At 49.2% G+C, this 23315-nt stretch overlaps 1 protein-coding gene across 1 annotated transcript in view; it reads right to left on the bottom strand.

The window, feature by feature from the left end:
• Positions 1-272: 272 nt before the first annotated feature.
• The window catches only part of LOC149470866 (uncharacterized), a 36867-nt gene continuing 13824 nt past the window's right edge, over positions 273-23315 (bottom strand). Inside the window, exon 2 of the mRNA XM_089659088.1 lies at positions 273-3025. Coding sequence (XP_089515214.1) covers positions 1717-2862 — 1146 coding nt within the window. The 5' untranslated portion in view covers positions 2863-3025 and the 3' untranslated portion in view covers positions 273-1716. The remainder of the gene's footprint in view (positions 3026-23315) is intronic.

Genomic DNA, 23315 nt, shown 5'->3' with positions numbered 1-23315 from the left:
GACCTGTCATTTGTTTAAGGTGGTGACAGGGTCTCTTTAACCGCTTCAATACGGATGCACGTATTGTCTTGGAAATTCGCTTTAACGAATTTCTCCTTACCGTGAGTACTCGCAGTTGGATGCGCAGAAATCCCCCATAAAGCTGTGTGAATCTCGCTTACCACGACTGCAGCCAAACTACACGATTCCTGCCCATCCAAATACTTTGGTCCTGTTGATTTGTAGGTGATTGGAGCTCCGTTACCCTAGAATGATCACACGACACTCTAAGGCTGGTTGCAATCCACATAAGGGCTGATTTTAGGCTCAGCTCTCTGTTTTATTAAGAATACACACATGCCCCCCACATGAATAAAGTCAATCCCTCCCACCGAACAATACAATGGGGATTGCCTATACAGAGGATGTACATTCCAATTGGAGCATAGCCTTTGCTATTATCTATCACTGGTCCTCCCCCATGAACCTTCTGAGGTCAGCAGACTTCCTCCCCTTCCCCCCTATGAGCCATCTGAGGTCATATTTCTTGTCCTACTAGCTTCTATTGGTATGTAAAATTCTCTGCACAAGCACTCCCTAAAAATATCAGTCTGTACCTGGATGGGCCCGATACGATCTTTATTAAAACACATCCATCCAAGATACAGTTTCAAGTTGGTAATGGGTTGTAAGATATGCATAAGCCTACACGTGGAGTTCACACCGCTTGCGCATTGCGTTATGAAGCCCACGTGGTACCATGCTGCTGATATGTGGATACAGGCCCACGGTCTACTGACAGCAGCATTCGCATGGAATGCCGTGGTGGTATACACGCCGGTCTATAAGCGCAGATCTGCCATCTCATCCATTACCAAGCCGAGTACTGTAATACATACATTGTACATGCGCATGGCCCAATTGCAGCCTTCAGAGCTTTAATTAAGCCACACGAGAGACATATGAATAACACGAATACATGACACATTTAAAGTTCGACCAACAATACAAAATTTCCATGACATTCCCTCCTGTTTTGTCATATTCTCCTCGTGTCCCTTCTTGATCTTCTTCAGCTTGATGGGTGTAGTCTCAAACTTCAAAGAGTTCCTGTAGTTGTCCCTGAGAATAAAGCTCCACGGGGTACCTGAAACAACAAGACCCGACGCAGACTCGACGCAAACAGGCTTGATTGAAGCGATGATCCTCAAGAGCGTTGGAACCTTCACTACAGGAAGGCTCTTGCAAAAACCACAAACAGACTTGTGGTATGAATAAAGCTTGTGATCCCACGGTGGTCTGGGGAGATCCAGCAACAGATTCTCAAATTGCCCCTGCAGACGGGGCCACACAAGGCTGGTCTCGACCCAGACAGTTTTCCAAATCGCAGACACAAACAATGATGAGGTTTGAAGCTTGCTTGAAGGTCTTGGAGAATGTGGTCTTCAGAGAGATAAATTAGAGAGAAGCCAGGACGTAATCTGTAGAGAAGGTGGTTGGTTGGTGAGGTCTTCCCCCGATCAGTGGTTGGAGTGGGATCCCCGGAGCGGGCATAGAGATGTGGTCGTCTGCCCGAGCTTGGCTTACACGGTCGATGAGGCAACAGGAACATCTCACCGCGGCATATAAAAGGCAGATGAAAAAGAGAAGCATCAGGATATACACTCCCACTTCCTTCAACCAAGATCCGATGGAGAACAGGAAATCTCCCAATCCTCCCAAACCCTTGAACGGATTTCAACCCTCACTAGCTATAGCTCTAGCTTTTCCCTGTAGTTCACTAACTTTGTCCATATGGGCCTGGACCTTGTCATCGGTGTCTTCTATCCAAGTACAACAATCCTCTCCGATGAACTCACAGAACCCCCTTTTGGCGGCTAAAAGATAATCAAGGGCCATCTTCTCCTGAAGCACTAAAATTCCCATCTGCCGTTGTTCTTGGGCAATTTCTCTGACAGCCTCTACGGTCTCGTTAAACATACTATCCACGATGACAGAAAAATTGTTCAGGCGCTTCATAAGTTCTATTCCCCATCCTGTCCATGAGGGGAACCAAGCCCATGCCTGGTCGCCCTCAGAGAACAGTTCCCTGCGAACTCTCCCTGCCATCCTTACCTTCTTGTGGACCATCAACTCTTCATGGTCCATCACTACATAGGATGCGGGGACTAGCTTTATGAGGGCACACGAACCTTTCGCGTTCTGGGGAAATGTTCTATAGGCTGCCGAACCACACAGAAAATAGTATGGACCTGTCAGAGCAGAGCAGGAAGAGTTCCTCGTTCGGCCTCTGGCACTGAGCAACAGTTGCACAGACTGGGGGATTGCTCCCTCAGTCTGCACATCACATCCATCCTTCCAACACACGTGGTCTGGTCGGTCAGTGTGGTTACTCAGAAGGGAAGTCTGGTTAGTCAGATTGACAGTTATACCTCCCTCGCAGGTGGTAGTCCCAACAAACTTGTTACCTGTGCCAAAGCTGATGTTAAAGCACACCTGAGGGCTGCCTAGCTGCCCAGTTACCCATAATGGACTGGTGAGGGCCCTACAGGAGCTAGAGCTAATATTGGTGCTGAAACTGATGTTACCTGCTAAAAATGTGTCATTAAGTTCTACCGATAAATGTCTACGTGGGGGCTGACCAGGGGTCCCTTGCTTTTTCATGCCGACGCAGATGTCATATAGGGCATGAACAGCGGCCATTGCGGACATGTGATGACTGGGTGGGGGCTTAGAGCATACCCAACAGTTGGTTTTGTTGGCGGTTCTGGCTAAACGTAGGTGCATTTTAAATAAAAGGTTGGGGTATCTGCCATCTTTTCCTCCGTTCACACACATGTAAGACATACAAACAAAAAGAAAAAGGAAAATGACACCCCTCATTCTCTGGTGTAGCTGAGAAGCTTCTTGCAGTGGCTTGCGTGCACCCAGTTGTCTCGTCCCTCGAGCTTGAGTGAGGTAGGTGTCGTCAGCTGGACTTGGTATGGTCCGGTGAACCGTGGCTCGAGTCCGGTTCTTTGATGTTTCTTTAGGACGACCCAATCACCTGGCTCAATAGAAAGAACACCTGTTATTGTATTTGGATCGGGGAGCGATTCGCGAACCCGATGGTGTATCTTCTGCAGCTCCCGTTGCAGAGATTGCACATAACCTGTAAGCTGTGAATGCAAAGACAACAACTGTTGAGGAAAGTACAACCCTGTTTTGGGAGGTCCCCCAAACAACACCTCGTAGGGTGACAGCCCATGTGGTTGCCGAGGGGCATTCCGGATGGAATAGGGGGCAATGGGGAGACACTCAGGCCAAGGTTTTTGGGTATCGGAAGACGTTCAACCTTACCGCTACTCTCGGGGTGATATGGGGTGTGTCGCCGCTGACTCCAGTTCCACCAAAGAAATGCAGTCGTGTCCTTTGGAAGAGAGATTAGTAGTGGACAAAGAAGACATGTTAGCAGAAGAGGTGTTAGTATTGTTAGTCGTGTTGCAAAATTCAGCACTGTCATTGCTGTCCTCCCCCCCCTTCTCATCTTCCGACACAGGAAGAAGAGAAGCTGGGTTAAGAATAGTGCATCGTTTGATAGTGAGGTTAGTAGGGGTTAGGAGGGCTTTCCCCTGAGAGGGGTACCTTGCCTTGGATGTCCTGTTTTCGCAGGACCGTTCTTGCTGCACCGGTGTCAGTGAGGCAAGGGAGGGGATATTTTAATTCCTCTAGAAAAAGATGGATCTGGGCCGACACCGATTTGTCAACTTCCTATGAGAATTCATAGGAGTTACTTACCATGGTGGTCATAGGGGCGGAGGACTCATCAGGAATGAACTGCCACCGACCTTTAGGTAATTGGGGACAGCTCCTCGTCATGTGCCCCGTTTGGTGGCACTGGAAGCACCTGGGTGGGGGCCTATCCTTCCTGTGACCCAGATCCCTTGGTTTTTCGTGTGGGGTCTGGGACATAAGAACTTTGGCCTTGTCTTGTTTTCTTCTATCCATTTCCCTCTCTATTGCCGCAAGAGTGGAAAGGATAGCAGGGATAGACATCTCATTATATTCGGGTCGGGCCAGAACCAGCCTTTCCCGAATTTTAATATTGATGCCTTCCAAAAATTTGGCCCGCAACAGAATGTGCGTCGCGGTCACCTTTACCCCTTCAGTTGGAGCATCAGGTCCAACTTCCAGATCCGCATCCAGTGCCGTCTGCTTGAGACGGCGCCAGAAGCAGGCGCTTTCCTCATTAGGACCCTGGGTGAGCTTCATCATGTCCGTAGTAGAGGTAGCACCATACATTTCTGGAAGCTTTGCCTTTAGCTGTGCACAGAACTCTTTGCCCCCTGAAGTCATCTCCTCATGCGTGGTTATAGAGCACCCTGCAATCACTGTACTGGCCACTTCCATGCCCACCTTTGCCCGTAGGATCTGTGCACAATCTGACCCGCTCATACCATAGCTGAACTGGTTTTGTCCAAACATTCGAGCAAATCCTCTCGGATTGACTCGATAGTCCGGGAGCTCAGCCAGAATAGTGCGGATCTCTGCCGGGGTGAAGGGGACATGCCAAACTACCCGTTCCCCTAAAGTCCGTTCCCCCCGTGCATTGGGAGGACCTTCAAATTGCTGCACCCTGACTGGATAGGCCTCGGTCCGGGAAGAGTGCAAGGGCTGACCCAGCTTCATCGGTGGGCTTAGATTAACCACCTCGCTTACTGCACCTTCAGGTTTGAGGTCCCTCAGATCAGGGTATAGCTGGGGGGCAGGGGTCTGATCAGTGGTTCGTAGCGCTTTGATGCAATCCGCCCTGTTTTTTAACCGGGTATCTATTCCCCTTGATTCACAGATAGTCTGCAAATCGGTTGTTGAGTAGGCTTCATAGTTGGAAACAGAAGGAGCTGGGGTGAAGCAGGGAGAAGGGAGAGGTAGAGGCAGAGGCTGAGGCATAGAGACAGAAGACACAGAAGGTATGTCAAGAGTGACGTCACTAACAGAAGAGACAGGTGCAGTTATACTTATCTCAGCCACTGTTGGTTGTTGGGGAACCCCAGCAGACCCTGATCCTGCCTGCCTTAGTAGAGTCAGCCCTGAAAGAGCTTCTTCCACCTCTGACACTGGATCCTCCTGTTTTATTCCCTCTGGAGGCCAGGTATACATCACCTGGTTCTTCCGGACAGACACCAGTTTATGTATGCCTTGCTTCCCTAATCGGATTGACCTGTGAAGCCATAGCTGTGCGATCTCTAGTTCTGACGCCTGCATCCGTGGTCCAAATTCAGAGATGAATTTTTCCCACCTCCATGCGTCAAATGTACCTTCCCGGGGAATTTCCCATCTGGTACCCTTCGACCATTTATTCCACCTTTTGAGGGGTTCTGTAGACTTCCCCCCCAAACTCACCTTCATCAGTTGTGCAGCTGTCCTTACCCTGAAGAGGGCTGGTTCCCCCTCTCTCTTCATGGACTGACTACTGCCCATCGTGACTAGTCACTGGTATATATCCCGCGTCCGGGTACCTGTTTACCCCCTGGAGCACTCGGTGGGATCCTACCGAGAGGCCTGATTCCACCACTTTCCCAGCACAGCGTAATTTATGTGATACTTATCGATCACCCGAAGCGCATCAAGTGGCGGTCAGACTGAGAGCACACCTCCCACTCCCACAGCGCAATTTGTGTGATCCTGACCACCCGAAGTGTTTGTGGTAACCAGGCTAAGTGTTATACTTACCTGGACCGCCCACTCGCACAGCGTAATTTATGTAGTTCTCATCACCCACTGTGTTTGGCAGGCCACACCGCACAATGATGAAAGTGGCTTTTCTCTCCCTGCACACAGTAGCTAACACAAGTCAAAACAAAAAGAGGGGTTCTTGGATGTTACTTAGGGGTCACTGGTTGGGCAGAAACCTACTAACTGACCTTTAGGAAATTTGTGTAAAGAAAAAACTTTCCTAATACACACAGAAAAACCCTTTTTCAACCTGAAAAACTGTTAAAAAGGACAAAGTGGATCCTTATGAAAAACACGGGACGTTTCACAGTAAAACAATTACACAGAGGTAAACCGAAAAACTGCGCCAAAAGTAACCTTGTTGCTGACTCAAAAATCACTCCTATCAGCACCGCTAAACGATCCACGTTATACACGCAATCTTTACTGCAACCACCTAGAACCGTTTACACAAAAAGTCTGCTGGACGTGAAACACGCGACACAGCAGCTTAAAACAAACCCGCTTTACAATAAGGAACTACTTTTAACAGGAAAAACACAAGAAAAACATAATCACTATACAAGAAATCTATGTGCAAAAACCCAGACTACACCGCGCTCATTAAATGTGGAACACGTGAAGGGAAAACTCGCTTAATACACTTTAAATTGGCTGGCAATACGCAAATTTAAAGCTAAAAGCAAACAAATGAAACTGTAAAAAATTTGGATTAAAAACACAATATGGGTCAAATGCATATAGGAAACTTCATGCACATTGCATAGAGATTACTGCACATTTGGTACCCAACAAAATGGCCACCAAACAAAAGGAGTCCATGTGGTTTAGTCAAGAAAATGACCCCCCACAGAGAAACACATGGTAGACTCTAGCCTCAAAATTGCCTCTTACATAAAACAGACTTTTAGACAGAACATACACTGGACAATTACACAACAATATACAGCACACATACAACACAATTTGGGCACAATCACAGAACGGACATAAAACACCAACATATCACACTAACATGCACATGTAACAGAAAGGACCCCCTGCTGCATGCTTGCTGGGAGCAGTAGTACCACAAAACATTGTACAGACCACATAACACAGATCTTACAACAGTTAACAATTAACCTAAGCCTTTCAGCACTGTAATAATTACCTCACGTGGAGGGGGGTAAAGCAATCACCACAGTACCTACAGCCCACAAATACTTACCTAACACTATGCAACAACTTTTACCCACTAAAACATATACCCGTTTAATTTTTGGTTGGAAGATTTTTAAACTTGACCAAATCCAGCCAACCAAAACCCACCCCTCTGCTGCTCTCAGCAGAGACAAACCCTCGTCTTTTCACCCACAAATCAAGAGTTTAGGACAAAAAACGAGGTCCTTGTTAAGCGGTATTTCTTGTTAGCTAACAGAGAGCGAAATCAGCCACACGAACACGCAAAAAGCGATCCTCTTAATGGCAGAGAGACCTGAAATGTGCCGGCATACTTTTTGCTAGTTCATGATGGCCATTCCCCCCTCGTTCTAGGTTAGCTACGCAAGAATACGCGTTAGTATCCACCAGGCTCGCCAAACTGTCTTGGAAATTCGCTTTAACGAATTTCTCCTTACCGTGAGTACTCGCAGTTGGATGCGCAGAAATCCCCCATAAAGCTGTGTGAATCTCGCTTACCACGACTGCAGCCAAACTACACGATTCCTGCCCATCCAAATACTTTGGTCCTGTTGATTTGTAGGTGATTGGAGCTCCGTTACCCTAGAATGATCACACGACACTCTAAGGCTGGTTGCAATCCACATAAGGGCTGATTTTAGGCTCAGCTCTCTGTTTTATTAAGAATACACACATGCCCCCCACATGAATAAAGTCAATCCCTCCCACCGAACAATACAATGGGGATTGCCTATACAGAGGATGTACATTCCAATTGGAGCATAGCCTTTGCTATTATCTATCACTGGTCCTCCCCCATGAACCTTCTGAGGTCAGCAGACTTCCTCCCCTTCCCCCCTATGAGCCATCTGAGGTCATATTTCTTGTCCTACTAGCTTCTATTGGTATGTAAAATTCTCTGCACAAGCACTCCCTAAAAATATCAGTCTGTACCTGGATGGGCCCGATACGATCTTTATTAAAACACATCCATCCAAGATACAGTTTCAAGTTGGTAATGGGTTGTAAGATATGCATAAGCCTACACGTGGAGTTCACACCGCTTGCGCATTGCGTTATGAAGCCCACGTGGTACCATGCTGCTGATATGTGGATACAGGCCCACGGTCTACTGACAGCAGCATTCGCATGGAATGCCGTGGTGGTATACACGCCGGTCTATAAGCGCAGATCTGCCATCTCATCCATTACCAAGCCGAGTACTGTAATACATACATTGTACATGCGCATGGCCCAATTGCAGCCTTCAGAGCTTTAATTAAGCCACACGAGAGACATATGAATAACACGAATACATGACACATTTAAAGTTCGACCAACAATACAAAATTTCCATGACAGTATATATACACAGCCTGGTACTGAAGTGGTTATACCGGGACAATGGCTGAGGCGACAACCATGATCACGTATCATTTTTCAGTGCCAACGATTCTCTTTTATGTAAAAGTAATCTGAGCGACTATGCGCCGTTGGATTACTTTTCAGGTGGAAGAAGGGGGTCTCATCCCCTCCCCCCGCCACCTTTCCCGTGTATCTTGTGCAATCGGGAAGCCCGGCAAAGATGCGACCGGTGGCATCGGCTCCCCCACACACAATGGGAGGAACTGATGTTGTTCTTCCCACTATGTGAAATGAGAAACTGGAAGCAACAAGGATTCTGTCACTTCCAGCTCTGGGTTTACTCTCCGCCTGCCAGCCGGGGAAGCAGCCAATCAGACCAATCTGTGGAGAAATCTGGGGTCTGATAGAAGAGGACCTGTCATGGCCCATGTGATCATAAAGCAAGTTGTTCATCCCTTCTGATAGCAATGAAAGTGAAAAAAAGAAATAATAAAAATAAAACAACCCCCATCCCCCTCGTGCTTACATGCAAAGGTGAACACACGTGTCGGCCCTGCATGCACATGTACACAGCGATCGCACGACACATGCGAGGTATCACCGCCAACGTCACACCAATAATTCCAGCACCAAATCTCCTCTGGAACTCTCATTTGGTAACCTGTAAAGACTTGTAAACCGTTGGGTAGCTGGATGTAATCATTCACTTTTCCCTCAGGGGGTCTCTTAGGCTTGCTGATCCCTGTCTGTAATATGGATGGATGGATTTCTCCCTCTATCCTCCAGGGGGCTTTCCACTTCCTCCACCTCTCCTCTTTATTCCTCCATATTGTTGGTGACCATGAAAAAAAGAATACATATAGTGCCTTATCTTTCTGTAAAAGGTTTATTTATACTGCATAAGTACTTCACTCACATATCTATATATTAAATGTGTTTCTGAAATAGTAACCATCCTCTGTGTGTGCTCTGCACACTATCTGTACTCGCCGTGTGATTCCTAATAGCGTCGTGACGTCAGAGCCCCTCCTTTTAAACCGTTGCCTATGGATAAACTAAAGTACCGGTTTGCCGCCATTTCATTGGTGTGCGCAGTTTTAAAGCATGTCTTGTGTGGTATCTATTTACTCGGCATAACATCATCTTTTATATTTTACAAAGAAATTGGGTATTATATTGTGTTTGTGTTCACTAAAATTCATTAAAGTGTTTTTTTTTCCCCAAAAATATGCTTTTGAAAAACCACTGTGCAAATACCACGCGACATAAAATATTGTAACCCCCGTCATTTTATTCTCTAGGGCCTCTGCTTAAAAAAATATAATGTGTGGGGGTTCTAAGTAATTATCTAGCAAAAAAAGAGAATTTTTCCATGTAGGAGAGGAATGTCAGAATTGGCCCAGTAGGCAAGTGGATAAATAATAAACATGTCTATACTTACCTGCGGCTTGCACAGAGCAGCCCGGATCCTCCTCTTCTCGGGTCCCCCCGCAGGCTCTCCTGGCTCATCCTGTCGGGTGCCCTCACAGAAAACAGCTTGCTATGGGGGCACCCACTGCTCCGTGTGTCCATTCACACACGGAGCCACGGCTTAGCCCCACCCTCTCTATCTCCTCATTGGCTGACTGGCTGTAATTGATAGCAGTAGGAGTCAATGGCTCCTGCTTGCTGTCTCAGCCAATGCGGAGGCAGAGACCTGGGACAGCGAGGCTGTCATTCATATTGCTGGATCTCGATGGGGCTCAGCTAAGTATTGGGGGGATGGGGGCACTGCTGCACAAAGAAGGCTTTTTACATTCATCCATAGAATACATAAAGGTAAAAATCCTTCAGACTTTACAGCCACTTTAAGGAGAACTGCAGTGCCATCTGAAGAGCAATCCATATTTTAAGAGGACATTTGAAAGGCAGTGAGGAGGCGAGATATCACCTCCTCACTGCCTGATATTACCCTGTAATGCTGCACTCCAGCCCTGCAATTGCATGCACTGAACTCAATGGGTGAGTTTGGCAGAAGTTACCGACTGTCAAAATCTGCTCCATACAGTAAAAATGCCAAAACATTGCAGCCATGCATGCGTACAGCCCCAGCTGGCTGTATTGTGCCATGCTGAGTGGACAGTAAAACTTCAGCTCAACTTTTTGTTTTTAACACCCCCAAACCACCCACCTGAAAGAGACAATAGAAGAAACATACCCAGGTTAATCCCACCCACTGCCATTTCCTTCACTTCTGTGCTGGGAAACAAAGGCAATACTAGGTAGCCCCAGGTATGAAGAAGCATGTGACTTACCCCATGTGACCGTGCTGGGCCAATCAGCAATGTGTCATCTACAATCCCCATGACTTGAAGCTTATACTGGACTTTCCTATCAGCAGCTGAACGGAGCGGCGGAGAGGTACAAGGAAAGTCAGTATGGAGTATGCTGCTGGGGAGAAGTGCATTAAAGGGAACTTGTTGTTGCTTTGCCCTGCATAGTCTGAGCACAGACATCCATGAAGGAAGTGGGCGGTAAAATAAGTACGCGGGAGAGTCAGTCTTCCTATAACCACCTAAAACTACAAGATCCGTTTAGGTGGGCTGACCCCCAGAAGTGTCTCCTATGTCTCGGGGACGGCGCTCTCTTTCCCGGCGTAGTGTGTGGCACTTATACCGTGGAGGTAATCATGGCTGCATTTGTAATGACCTCCACCTACTTATCACAGCAGAGACTCCGGAGAGGGAAGCAGCATGAGTTACATGAACATTGCTGAAATCTTCAGCTCCCTCTGTGCGGCCGGGTCGTTCTAATATTAAATCGCATCCGTCCCACTGAGGCCATTCTGATTGACTTCGCATTCTTTCTCCACTGATATTTTAATGCGAGTGGCTGGAACCGGCAGAAATGATGTTATAGGACAGAGGACGATGGCTGGGGGACCTCACGGCGGGAATATCACATTTGTGTATTTATAAAGGACATCAAATACAATCTATCAATGACGAGGGTTACATTAGATCCAAACCCAACCTCTAAAACCTGATAACCCCTCCCCCCCCCTCCTGGCAGCCCTTTAGCTGGGTCTTAACACCGGGAGGTGATCACTAAAAATGTGATCACGGTGATTGGCTACCACTGTGGTCACATGATAGGGATCCCATCCCTCCGTCTCCTGAACATAAACAGAGATTGGGAGTTGTTTGTGACAACTGAGAGTTGCTGGGCTGGGAGTGAGCCGGCTCTCCGACCCCTCCGCTGTCACAATACAATACGGCAGCAGGGAGGATTCCCCAATCCACCTCCAATGTGTGGATGGGGGAAGCCCTTCTTTCTTTTCCGCTGCTCACCCACTACTTTTAACTGCCTCATACTCAGAATCTGAGTCTGATAGAGAGAGATCCCCGCTACTCTCGTCCGTCATACTCAGCATCTGGAAAGCCTCCTCGCTGGTGTATCATTGTTTACACAAGTTTATGCTGCATTGCTGATGTTCACTGGTACAGATGTCTATGACTGGTACAGATGTCTATCACTGGTACAGATGTGTAGCACTGGTACAGATGTGTAGCACTGGTACAGATGTTCATCACTGGTACAGATGTCCATCACTGGTACAGATGTGTATCACTGGTACAGATGTGTATCACTGGTACAGATGTGTATCTCTGGTACAGATGTGTATCACTGGTACAGATGTCTATCACTGGTACAGATGTCTATCACTGGTACAGATGTATATCACTGGTACAGATGTCTATCTCTGGTACAGATGTATATCACTGGTACAGATGTGTATCTCTGGTTCAGATGTGGATTTAACACTGATAATCTGTGACAGATATTGATCACTGGTACAGATGTGGATTTTACTCTGCTGTGCTGTGACAGATGTTATTCACTGGTACTGATGTGGATTTTACACTAGTGCTGTGTGACAGATATTGAGCACTGCTAAACTGACAGATGTGGATTTGACACTGGTACGCTGTGACAGATGTGGATCACTGGTGCAGATGTGGATTTTACGCTGGTACACCGTGAAAGATGTTATTCACTGGTACTGACAGATGTGGATTTGACACTGGCAGGCCATGAGCGATGTTGATCACTGGTACAGAAATGGATGACCACTGGTACAGATGTGGCTTTTACGCTGGTAAGCTGTGACAGATGTGGATCACTGGTATAGATGTGGAATTTACACTGGTATGAGTGACAGAAGTGGATCACTGGTACAGATGTGTATGACCACTGGTACTGTGACAGATGTGGATCACTGGTGCACTGACAGCTGTGTGGGGGACACTATGGGGTGATGTGTGTGTTTTACACAGATCGACTTCGCTTCTCACTAGCGGGCTCTGTGTGAGGAGAGGCAGAGCAAATCAACAGACTGGTGGCTTTGTGGACATCACATGATGGCTGTGATTGGACACAGACATCATGTGATCAGAAGGGCCAATCAGAGAGCTTTTCTGACATGTGGCGTTGTGCTGTGTCCATTGGACACAGGCACACGGAGAGCGCACAGCTGCGTGGCCACGTTCTGAGTGACGTTCAGGAACGTCCAATCAGAAAAGCGATGATCCCACCTGGCCGATTATGTGCAGTGGTCGGGGGGGGAAGCAGTTGAAGAATTTTGATGCACAAACACTATATAATACCCACATTTTTGGTAAAATATAAAATCTGGTGTTGCACCAAGTAAATAGATAAAAACCCGTCACGCTTTATAATTGCGCACGATTATGGAATGGCGCCAAACTACGTGATTTACAAATCTTTATAGGTGACACTTTATAAGCCGTTCCAGGTTACCAGTTTAGAGTTACAGAGGAGGTCAGGTGATAGAATTATTGCTCTCGCTCCGACATTCACGGCGATACCTCACATGTGTGATGTGATCACCGGTCATGTATGTGTATGACACCAATGCCTGCGTTCACCTTTGCACTTCAGCGAGGGGGGATGGGGGCACTTTACATTGTTTTTAATTCTTTGTTTTGTGCCCTGTACACTGTTGCAGGTGATGACACGTTTGTGGGACACTGACAGGTGATGACATGTTTGTGGGACACTGACAGGTGATGACATGTTTGTGAGACACTGACAGGTGATGACATGTTTGTGAGATACTGACAGGTGATGACATGTGTGTGGGACACTGACAGGTGATGACATGTATGTGGGACACTGACAGGTGATGACATGTTTGTGGGACACTGACAGGTGATGACATGTATGTGGGACACTGACAGACGCTGACATGTGGACAGGGACAGATGCTGCTTGGTGTCCTGGTGTGGGGGGGCTGCAGAGCTGTGTAATGGAGGAATAAAATCATCAGCTACACACATCAACTGTCACAATTTGCAGCATCCCCCCCTCCCCCCCTCACTGAGCTCTCACAGACCTCAGCTGAGGGGAACAGCTACAGAGACACGTGTCTGCTGACATTCAGAGATGGCTGTGATTGGTCACTGCCATCACCATTGGAAGGTCCAATCAGAGAGCCCATATCCCAACCCGTAATGGGCTGAGTCCGACAGGCGCAGCCATCACAGATCCGTGCTGTTGCGTGGCCCCGGGGCCGCACACAAGCGCATGTTCTGAGGGGCGTACAGGAACGTCCAATCAAAACGGGGAAGCTCCCAGCCGGCCGTTTATGTACATTGGTCAGGTGGGAGGGGTTAAAGCCCCTTAAAGGTCATCAGTGTAGTGTATGGAGGAGGTCTGGTGCTGGAATTATTGCCTCATCCTGGCGTGTGCGGTGATATGTAACGTGTATCGCAATCCACATCTTCATGTGTACGGGCCCCACTGTGTGCTTTGACGTTTCAACATGCATATATGTGGGGAGTCTCAATTTTTATTTTTTGGAGGGGGGAGGAGATGTGCTTGGGTGTAACTTTCATTTATTACTTTTATTTTTTTTTACTTTTTTCTGTGTGACAGGTTCTCTTTATTGAGACATCAAAAGTCTAAAATCCCCCGGGAGTGTCCCCTGTACTACACTGACAGGAATACAGTGCACTGCATTACATTCTATCCTGGCCTCCATGGTCAGGAGTCTGTCAATGGGGCCCCAGAAGTCATATCATCACGTCACTTCCGGGTCAGGACACCCAGGAGCCACACACAGCCCGATACCCAGGAGCCACACACAGCCCGATACACAGGAGCAACACACAGCCCTATACACAGGAGCCACACACAGCCCGATACCCAGGAGCCACACACAGCCCGATACACAGGAGCCACACACAGCCCGATACCCAGGAGCCACACACACAGCCCGATACCCAGGAGCCACACACAGCCTGATACCCAGGAGCCACACACAGCCCGATACCAAGGAGCCACACACAGCCCCATACCCAGGAGCCACACACACAGCCTGATACCATGGAGCCACACACAGCCCGATACCCAGGAGCCACACACACAGCCCCATACCCAGGAGCCACACACACAGCCCCATACCCAGGAGCCACACACACAGCCCCATACCCAGGAGCCACACACAGCCCGATACCCAGGAGCCACACACACAGCCCCATAACCGGGAGCCACACGGCACCATACCCAGAACCACACAGCACCATACCCAGAACCACACGGCACCATACCCAGAACCACACGGCACCATACCCAGAACCACACAGCACCATACCCAGAACCAAACGGCACCATACCCAGAACCACACAGCCCCATACCCAGAACCACACAGCACCATACCCAGAACCACACAGCACCATACCCAGAACCACACAGCACCATACCCAGAACCACACAGAACCATACCCAGAACCACAGTGGTCATGAACAGTTTGCAACAAGAGAGACAACAGAGTTGATCCTGGCTGACCAGATGAACTGCAACACCCTGTGGTACAGACATAGAGGCACCTCTCTGGGATAAGACCTGGAAATGAACACATTATCATTTGTGAGTTTATTGTCTTCTTCACACCCGGCTATCACAGGCTATAACCTTTCATCAGTCACTGTTCAAACATCGCAGACCTGCCTGTTATCAGGGGCAGAGAGTGGAAGAGATGGAGTCCTTCATCTGTTTACTCACTACCTCCAGCAGAGGGCGCTGTAGCCGGGTACACACTACAAGGTTTGTTTTCATTCAACCCAGCGGACTTATTTTTGTAAAGAGTAGCGTGGATTGTCAGCTCCTGGGGCAAGGCGACTTTTGGGGGACAAGCTTCACACTATGTGACTTACCGCACGACAATCACGGCAAAACTGAAACGTTTTCAGGGCTCATGTACACTGCAGCTGCTACACTGACGTTCAGGAACTGTGGAGCAGATTTTTCAGCAGCCCCTGAACTCTCCTTTATGTCTTCCTGTGTCCATGTACACACAGGCGTTTACAGACGTTTACAGGCAGATCAGTTTAGTCGGCTTTTTTTATAACGCCCCAAAATTGCATTCAGGAGTAGATTTTACCGTCATTTCAAACGCCAAACGCTTATGAACGCTGTTAACCGCCTTTACAAGTGTTTGCGTTTAGACACTTTTTTTGACAGATCCATATCCAGATGCTGTCCAGAGCCGAATGCAAAGCATTTTCCATGTATTCCAATGGACCCGGTACACCAGCGCAGTCAGTTCCAGGTTTCGCGTGAAGGAAACAATGGTAAAACGCGCCGCATTATGATGGGATCCATAGTGACTACAACCAGAATAGACAGGTCATCTCCACACATACTGCTCTCTCTGCTTCTGCTCTCTCTATTCCTCTCAAAATGTCTGAAATAGTTCATGATTTACTATTTTTCAGGGCATTCTGGGTATTTGGGAGGTCTCCTGATGCTATTGTTTAAAAACGCGTCTAAAAGCAAACACGCATAAACGCGGTATGCAAACGCGGCTAAACTGACATTTTATAACCTATGTTTTCTAGCAGTCAGTTTCCAGAGGTCAGAAGAGTTTTACAAACACCCCGTGTACATGAGCCCTAATAATAAATAATGGCGCCTGAACCTGCGTTTTGCGATCACAGCGATTCTGCCGCAATCCCAAAATGCCCAAATGTGAAAGGAGCAGCCCTGGTTCACACATATGCCATTCTGGATGCATTTTCAAACTCACAGATTGACATGACAGGCTAGATATTATGTGCTCCTATTGAGGAGGTTCACACAGATGCCACCCACACGCATTGTGCTTTGAGTGCCATTATGGAAAGGGTTCTGTGCGAGTTTGTTGCGGTGCGTTCCAGAATCACAAGTGATAGAGCAGAGCCTCAAGAGAACATAAGTGTTCACATAGGATTGCTACTGAAAGGTGTTTTTGCATTAAAGTCTATGGGAGGTGTTTTCACATTGAAGTCTATGGGAGGGGATTTCGCATTAAAGTCTATGGGAGGCGTTTTCGCATTGAAAAAAAAAATTCCATCATTTAGGGAAATAACGATAAAAGACTAAAAAAAAAAAGCAAGACAGAAATGAAAATATTTGTTCGGCAGGAAATCTTTATATGAAGCGATAAGGCTCCAATCACAGAGTTCTCATAGGAATAAAGACCTTTATTTTAAGCCGTGGGACTGTAAGGTTGAAATATCAATCAAAATAACTCACTTAAATAAAAAAAAAAAAGAAAAAAAACCTCTTCTCCTGGTATATGAGATCTATATACTGAGGCTGCATTCACATAACTGCGGCCCCTTTAGGAAAAATCGTCAGTTGTGTTTGTCTGAGTACCAGGAGATTTGAAAAAAAAAAAAAAACAGTCACATAGAGTTCTTAAAGGGGCCACGTCCTTGTTTTTGAATTAAACCTGCAGGTGGCTGAATTTGAAAAGGACGTGGCCCCTTTAAGAAAACTTTGAAGAAAAAAAAAAAAAAGGCTCTCCAGCACCGTGATGTCATCGCCTAACCCCTCCCCCTTCCCCCCCCCCCTTTCTCCCCCCTAAGCCAGCTCTGCCAGAGTCCCTTCAGTCGCTCCTTGTACCCGGTACAGAGCAGACGTGATTGTTCCTTCTCCTGAGTTTGGCTTGCAGTCTCATCGGTTCGGATTTGATCCGATTGGCTGCACTGCCTCTCTCACACAGGTTGAAGCGGGTTTCATTATTTTCCGTAATGAGACAATTAAAGATTAAAACGTTTATTTCTCAGAAAACCACCAAAGAGGAATCGAGGGAAGGAAAACCCCCTATGGAAGGAGGGATCACTGAGCAGTCTGCAGATCCCACCACCAAGAGGCCCACCACCATGAAGAGGACTCGGGCTTTTCTGCGCGGCTGCTTCAGAGCCGTTGCTGGATGTTTACGCGCCGGCAGTAAAGTCAATGGGCGCCACCACAAGGCAGAACACCAAAATGGTATGTATTGTGGATCTAGAGAGAGACGAGGGAACTCACCTCCTCTCACTGGACCCTTTTTTCCCCCTTTTTCCCGGCTGACATTCCCATATGGACACATGTACAGGGATCCCCATAGACACTGAGGAGAGCTGACATTCCAGCAGGGATGGGGAATTCATATGGCCGGGCATGTCCGGACACGTCCCGGGGGTGGGGCAGGTAGTTTCCTCTCCCCTTCATCCCTGCTGCGGGGCTCACCTGTCAGGTGGAAGCATTGGAGGGGCAGCGCAGCCGCTTCCACACAGTGCCGCCGCCCCCCCCCGCCCCGTGTGACCCTCCCCTCGCCCACTATCTCCCTCACCTGCGGGCCCCGGGGCCAGCTCATCGCCCTCAGCAGGAGAGGAAGGAAGAGAGCGCCCGTCCCCGTCTGGTCCTGACCAGGAAGTGATGGTGTGATGTCACTTCCTGGTTACCGGTCAGAGATCCCCGCCCACTGAGGGCGGGACATATGGAATCCCATCCGATGTGCATTGCAGTTCATCCAGTGTAGTACAGGGGAGACATCCGGGGTCTATTACACCTCAGATGTCTCCATAAAGAGAACCTGTCACCAAAATACATCACAGACGGGACATTGTTCCCTATGTCATGAAAACAAATTGAGAAAAAAAAATATATATTTTTTTTTTAATTGAAAAAATTAAAATTCCACCCAATCACATAACCCCCCCTCCCCCCCAGACATATACACACGTACAAATGTAAAGGCACACGCTGGGGCGCCTACACATGAAAACGTCGGTTGCAATACACGTTACATATCGCCGCACACGCCAGAATGAGCGCAATAATTCTAGCAGCAGACCCCCTCCATACACTATACTGATCACCTAGAAGGGGCTGTAACAGTCCGACATTTTCTGTAGTTGACGCTTTTACAGCCCCTTCTAGGTGATCAGTATAGTGTATGCAGGGGGTCTGCTGCTAGAATTATTGCGCTCATTCTGGCGTGAGCGGCGATATGTAACGTGTATCGCAACCGACGTTTTCATGTGTAGGCGCCCCAGCGTGTGCTTTTACGTTTGTACGTGTGTATATGTCTGGGGGGGAGGGGGGGGGATTGGATGATATGTACTTGGGTGTACCTTTCATTTTTTACAACTAAAAAAATTAGCAATTTTTTTTTTAATTTTGCCCGCAGCAGGTGTAGGGAGATAGGAATTCATCATCCCTGGGCCTTAGACACTGATGACGGCTGACATTCCCATATGTATCCATGTACAGGGAACGCCATAGACACTGATGACGGCTGACATTCCCATATGTATCCATGTACAGGGATGGCCATAGACACTGATGACGGCTGACATTCCCATATGTATCCATGTATAGGGATGGTCATAGACACTGATGACGGCTAACATTCCCATATGCACACATGTATAGGGATGGCCATAGACACTGATGACGGCTGACATTCCCATATGCACACATGTATAGGGATCGCCATAGACACTGATGACGGCTGACATTCCCATATGCACACATGTATAGGGATGGTCATAGACACTGATGACGGCTGACATTCCCATATGCACACATGTATAGGGATGGTCATAGACACTGATGACGGCTAACATTCCCATATGCACACATGTATAGGGATGGTCATAGACACTAATGACGGCTGACATTCCCATATGCACACATGTATATGGATGTTCATGAATACATGTGACGCTCACATTGCAACTCCACCAGCAAAAGTATGAATATCCATATAACATTGATAAAAACATATGACTAGACATAAATATTCCTACTACATTAGTCACATGTTTACTCTCCGTGCCAATGCAAACAATCAGCTGTTGTCAGGCTGGTGTATGACCCCCCCATAGTGGGTGACCCGTATCCTGTCTGACCTCAGGGCTGATAAATGACACACTTTCTGGGTAAAACTGCCAGTAAAAAAAGGCTGTGCTTAGCTGGCTCAATGATTCACAAACCCCAGCCACAATGCAGAGCCAGGCAGGTGACACCACTACTACCTACTGCCACTTCCCTTGTGACCCGCCCACTCATTTAACTTCCCGGTTTCTTCAGTCATTTAATTGTAGAGGCTTGGCATAACTGCCACCCAACTAGCATTTTTATATGAAGGCCACTATAGTCATCCCTGTGTCCCTATCATGTCAGGTTTCCTTGCTGTCCCTGGCACAGGTGATTCTAACTTTATTCTCTGTAATTTAATTTTCTATAAAGAAAAATATATAAAATGTATATTAAAGGTGCTAAATTCAATTCTTTTTTATTGCAGATGTAAACAATATTTACTGCAAACACAGCTCACCCGGCAGGCTTGCCACAGTGAGCGAGAAGAGATATGATATCGACATGGAGACTCCGTCAGCATGTGCCGAGCACGTAAAGGCTCAGATAGCATGTGACATTCACGTGGAGGCTCCGACAGAATGTGCCCAGCACGTGGAGGCTCCGACAGCATGTGCCCAGCACGTGGAGGCTCCGACAGAATGTGCCCAGCACGTGGAGGCTCCGACAGCATGTGCCCAGCACGTGGAGGCTCCGACAGCATGTGCCCAGCACGTGGAGGCTCCGACAGCATGTGCCCAGCACGTGGAGGCTCCGACAGCATGTGCCCAGCACGTGGAGGCTCCGACAGCATGTGCCCAGCACGTGGAGGCTCCGACAGCATGTGCCCAGCACGTGGAGGCTCCGACAGCATGTGCCCAGCACGTGGAGGCTCCGACAGCATGTGCCCAGCACGTGGAGGCTCCGACAGAATGTGCCCAGCACGTGGAGGCTCCGACAGAATGTGCCCAGCACGTGGAGGCTCCGACAGAATGTGCCCAGCACGTGGAGGCTCCGACAGCATGTGCCGAGCACGTGGAGGCTCCGACAGAATGTGCCCAGCACGTGGAGGCTCCGACAGAATGTGCCCAGCACGTGGAGGCTCCGACAGAATGTGCCCAGCACGTGGAGGCTCCGACAGCATGTGCCGAGCACGTGGAGGCTCCGACAGAATGTGCCGAGCACGTGGAGGCTCCGACAGAATGTGCCGAGCACGTGGAGGCTCCGACAGAATGTGCCGAGCACGTGGAGGCTCCGACAGAATGTGCCGAGCACGTGGAGGCTCCGACAGAATGTGCCGAGCACGTGGAGGTTCCGACAGAATGTGCCGAGCACGTGGAGGCTCCGACAGCATGTGCCCAGCACGTGGAGGCTCCGACAGCATGTGCCCAGCACAAGGAGGCTCCGACAGCATGTGCCCAGCACGTGGAGACTCCGACAGAACGCGACGTTAATTTCAATACCCTACCAAAATGCCAGGGGAACATCTCCTCCAGTGAAGATGGGGGCAAGGATACAAGAAAGGATAGACATATACTGGTGGTAGGGGACTCCATTCTTAGAGGTACAGAGAAAGCAATCTGTCACAAAGACCGTCATTGCCGAACAGTCTGTAGTTTACCAGGCGCTCGGGTTCGGGACATTGCAGATCGTATGGACAGATTGCTGAAAGGGGCTGGGGAGGACCCAGCTGTCATCATACATGTCGGTACCAACGACAAAGTCAGAGGAAGATGGAACGCCCTACAAAAAGATTTCAGAGACTTGGGAGCTATATTGAAGAAAAGAACCTCCAAGGCAGTATTTTCAGAAATACTGCCTGTACCTCGAGCCACACCAGTGAGGCAGAATGAGATTAGAGAGCTTAACAAGTGGCTGAAGAACTGGTGCAGAGAGGAGGGGTTTGAGTTCATGGAGAACTGGGCAGACTTTTTGTTCAGTTACCAGCTCTACAGCAGGGACGGACTGCACTTAAATGGCCAGGGTGCGACTGTTCTGGGAGTTAAGATGGCCAAGAAGTTGGAAGAAATTTTACACTAGGAGGTGAAGAAGAGGAGGACCTTCATCATCAGAAAGTCCCCTATGTCATCGCTCTATTGAAGGATTGTCATCAGCACCTGCCTCCAAGAAAGCAATTACACCAGCTCTCTTCACCCACAAGAGAGCTACAATATTTTTTTATCCAGGTGTGTGTTGGACCGGCTATAAGGGGAGGTTGGAGGCCGGTAGCTAAATGGTTGGAGGCAGCACAGTGGCTAAATGGTTAGCACTTCCGCCTGGCAGGCTCCGACAGCAAGGGCCGAGCACGTGGAGGCTCCGACGGCTTGTGCCGAGCCCGTGGAGGCTCTGACGGCATGTGCCGAGCCCTTGGAGGGTCCGACGGCTTGTGCCGAGCCCGTGGAGACTCCGACGGCTTGTGCCGAGCACGAGGAGGCTCCGACGGCTTGTGCCGAGCACGTGGAGGCTCCGACGGCTTGTGCCGAGCACGTGGAGGCTCCGACGGCTTGTGCCGAGCACGTGGAGGCTCCGACGGCTTGTGCCGAGCACGTGGAGGCTCCGACGGCTTGTGCCGAGCACGTGGAGGCTCCGACGGCTTGTGCCGAGCACGTGGAGGCTCCGACGGCTTGTGCCGAGCTCGTGGAGGCTCCGACGGCTTGTGCCGAGCCCGTGGAGGCTCCGACGGCTTGTGCCGAGCCCGTGGAAACTCCGACGGCTTGTGCCGAGCCCGTGGGGGCTCCGACGGCTTGTGCCGAGCACGTGGGGGCTCCGACGGCTTGTGCCGAGCACGTGGAGGCTCCGACGGCTTGTGCCGAGCACGTGGAGGCTCCGACGGCTTGTGCCGAGCCCGTGGAGGCTCCGACGGCTTGTGCCGAGCACGTGGAGGCTCCGACGGCTTGTGCCGAGCCCGTGGAGGCTCCGACGGCTTGTGCCGAGCCCGTGGAGGCTCCGACGGCTTGTGCCGAGCCCGTGGAGGCTCCGACGGCTTGTGCCGAGCCCGTGGAGGCTCCGACGGCTTGTGCCGAGCACGTGGAGGCTCCGACGGCTTGTGCCGAGCACGTGGAGGCTCCGACGGCTTGTGCCGAGCACGTGGAGGCTCCGACGGCTTGTGCCGAGCACGTGGAGGCTCCGACGGCTTGTGCCGAGCACGTGGAGGCTCCGACGGCTTGTGCCGAGCCCGTGGAGGCTCCGACGGCTTGTGCCGAGCCCGTGGAGGCTCCGACGGCTTGTGCCGAGCCCGTGGAGGCTCCGACGGCTTGTGCCGAGCATGTGGAGGCTCCGACGGCTTGTGCCGAGCCCGTGGAGGCTCCGACGGCTTGTGCCGAGCCCGTGGAGGCTCCGACGGCTTGTGCCGAGCATGTGGGGGCTCAGACGGCTTGTGCCGAGCACCTGGGGGCTCCGACAGCATGTGCCGAGCACGTGGAGGCTCTGTCAGAATGTGCCAAGCACGTGGAGGCTCTGTCAGCATGTGACATTCACGTGGAGGCTCCGTCAGCATGTGACATTCACGTGGAGGCTCCGTCATCGCTCTATTGAAGGATTGTCATCAGCACCTGCCTCCAAGAAAGCAATTACACCAGCTCTCTTCACCCACAAGAGAGCTACAATATTTTTTTTCCAGGTGTGTGTTGGACCGGCTATAAGGGGAGGTTGGAGGCCGGTATTCTTTTTTAAAGGCGTGTGTTGGACTGGCTATAAGGGGAGGTTGGAGGCCAGTATTTTTTTTTCACTCATGTTTTAGACGTCTATAGATGGTAGTTTCGTATATGATTGCAAATATATGCAACCAAAACCTCTGTTTTTGATTTAATTTTTGTTGAACTAGTTTACATTCTGAATGTATTTCTTGCTCTGTATGTCACAATTTGGAAATGACATTAGAGTGGAGTTAGGGACCGCACTGTACAGAGGAGCCTTGACGTG

This window comes from Staurois parvus, unplaced genomic scaffold, assembly GCF_062004578.1.
Source record: "Staurois parvus isolate SC_StPar_1 unplaced genomic scaffold, SC_StPar_1.0 ptg000030l, whole genome shotgun sequence".
Taxonomy (NCBI): Eukaryota; Metazoa; Chordata; class Amphibia; order Anura; family Ranidae; genus Staurois; species Staurois parvus.
This window is presented reverse-complemented; position numbering and strand designations above follow the sequence as displayed.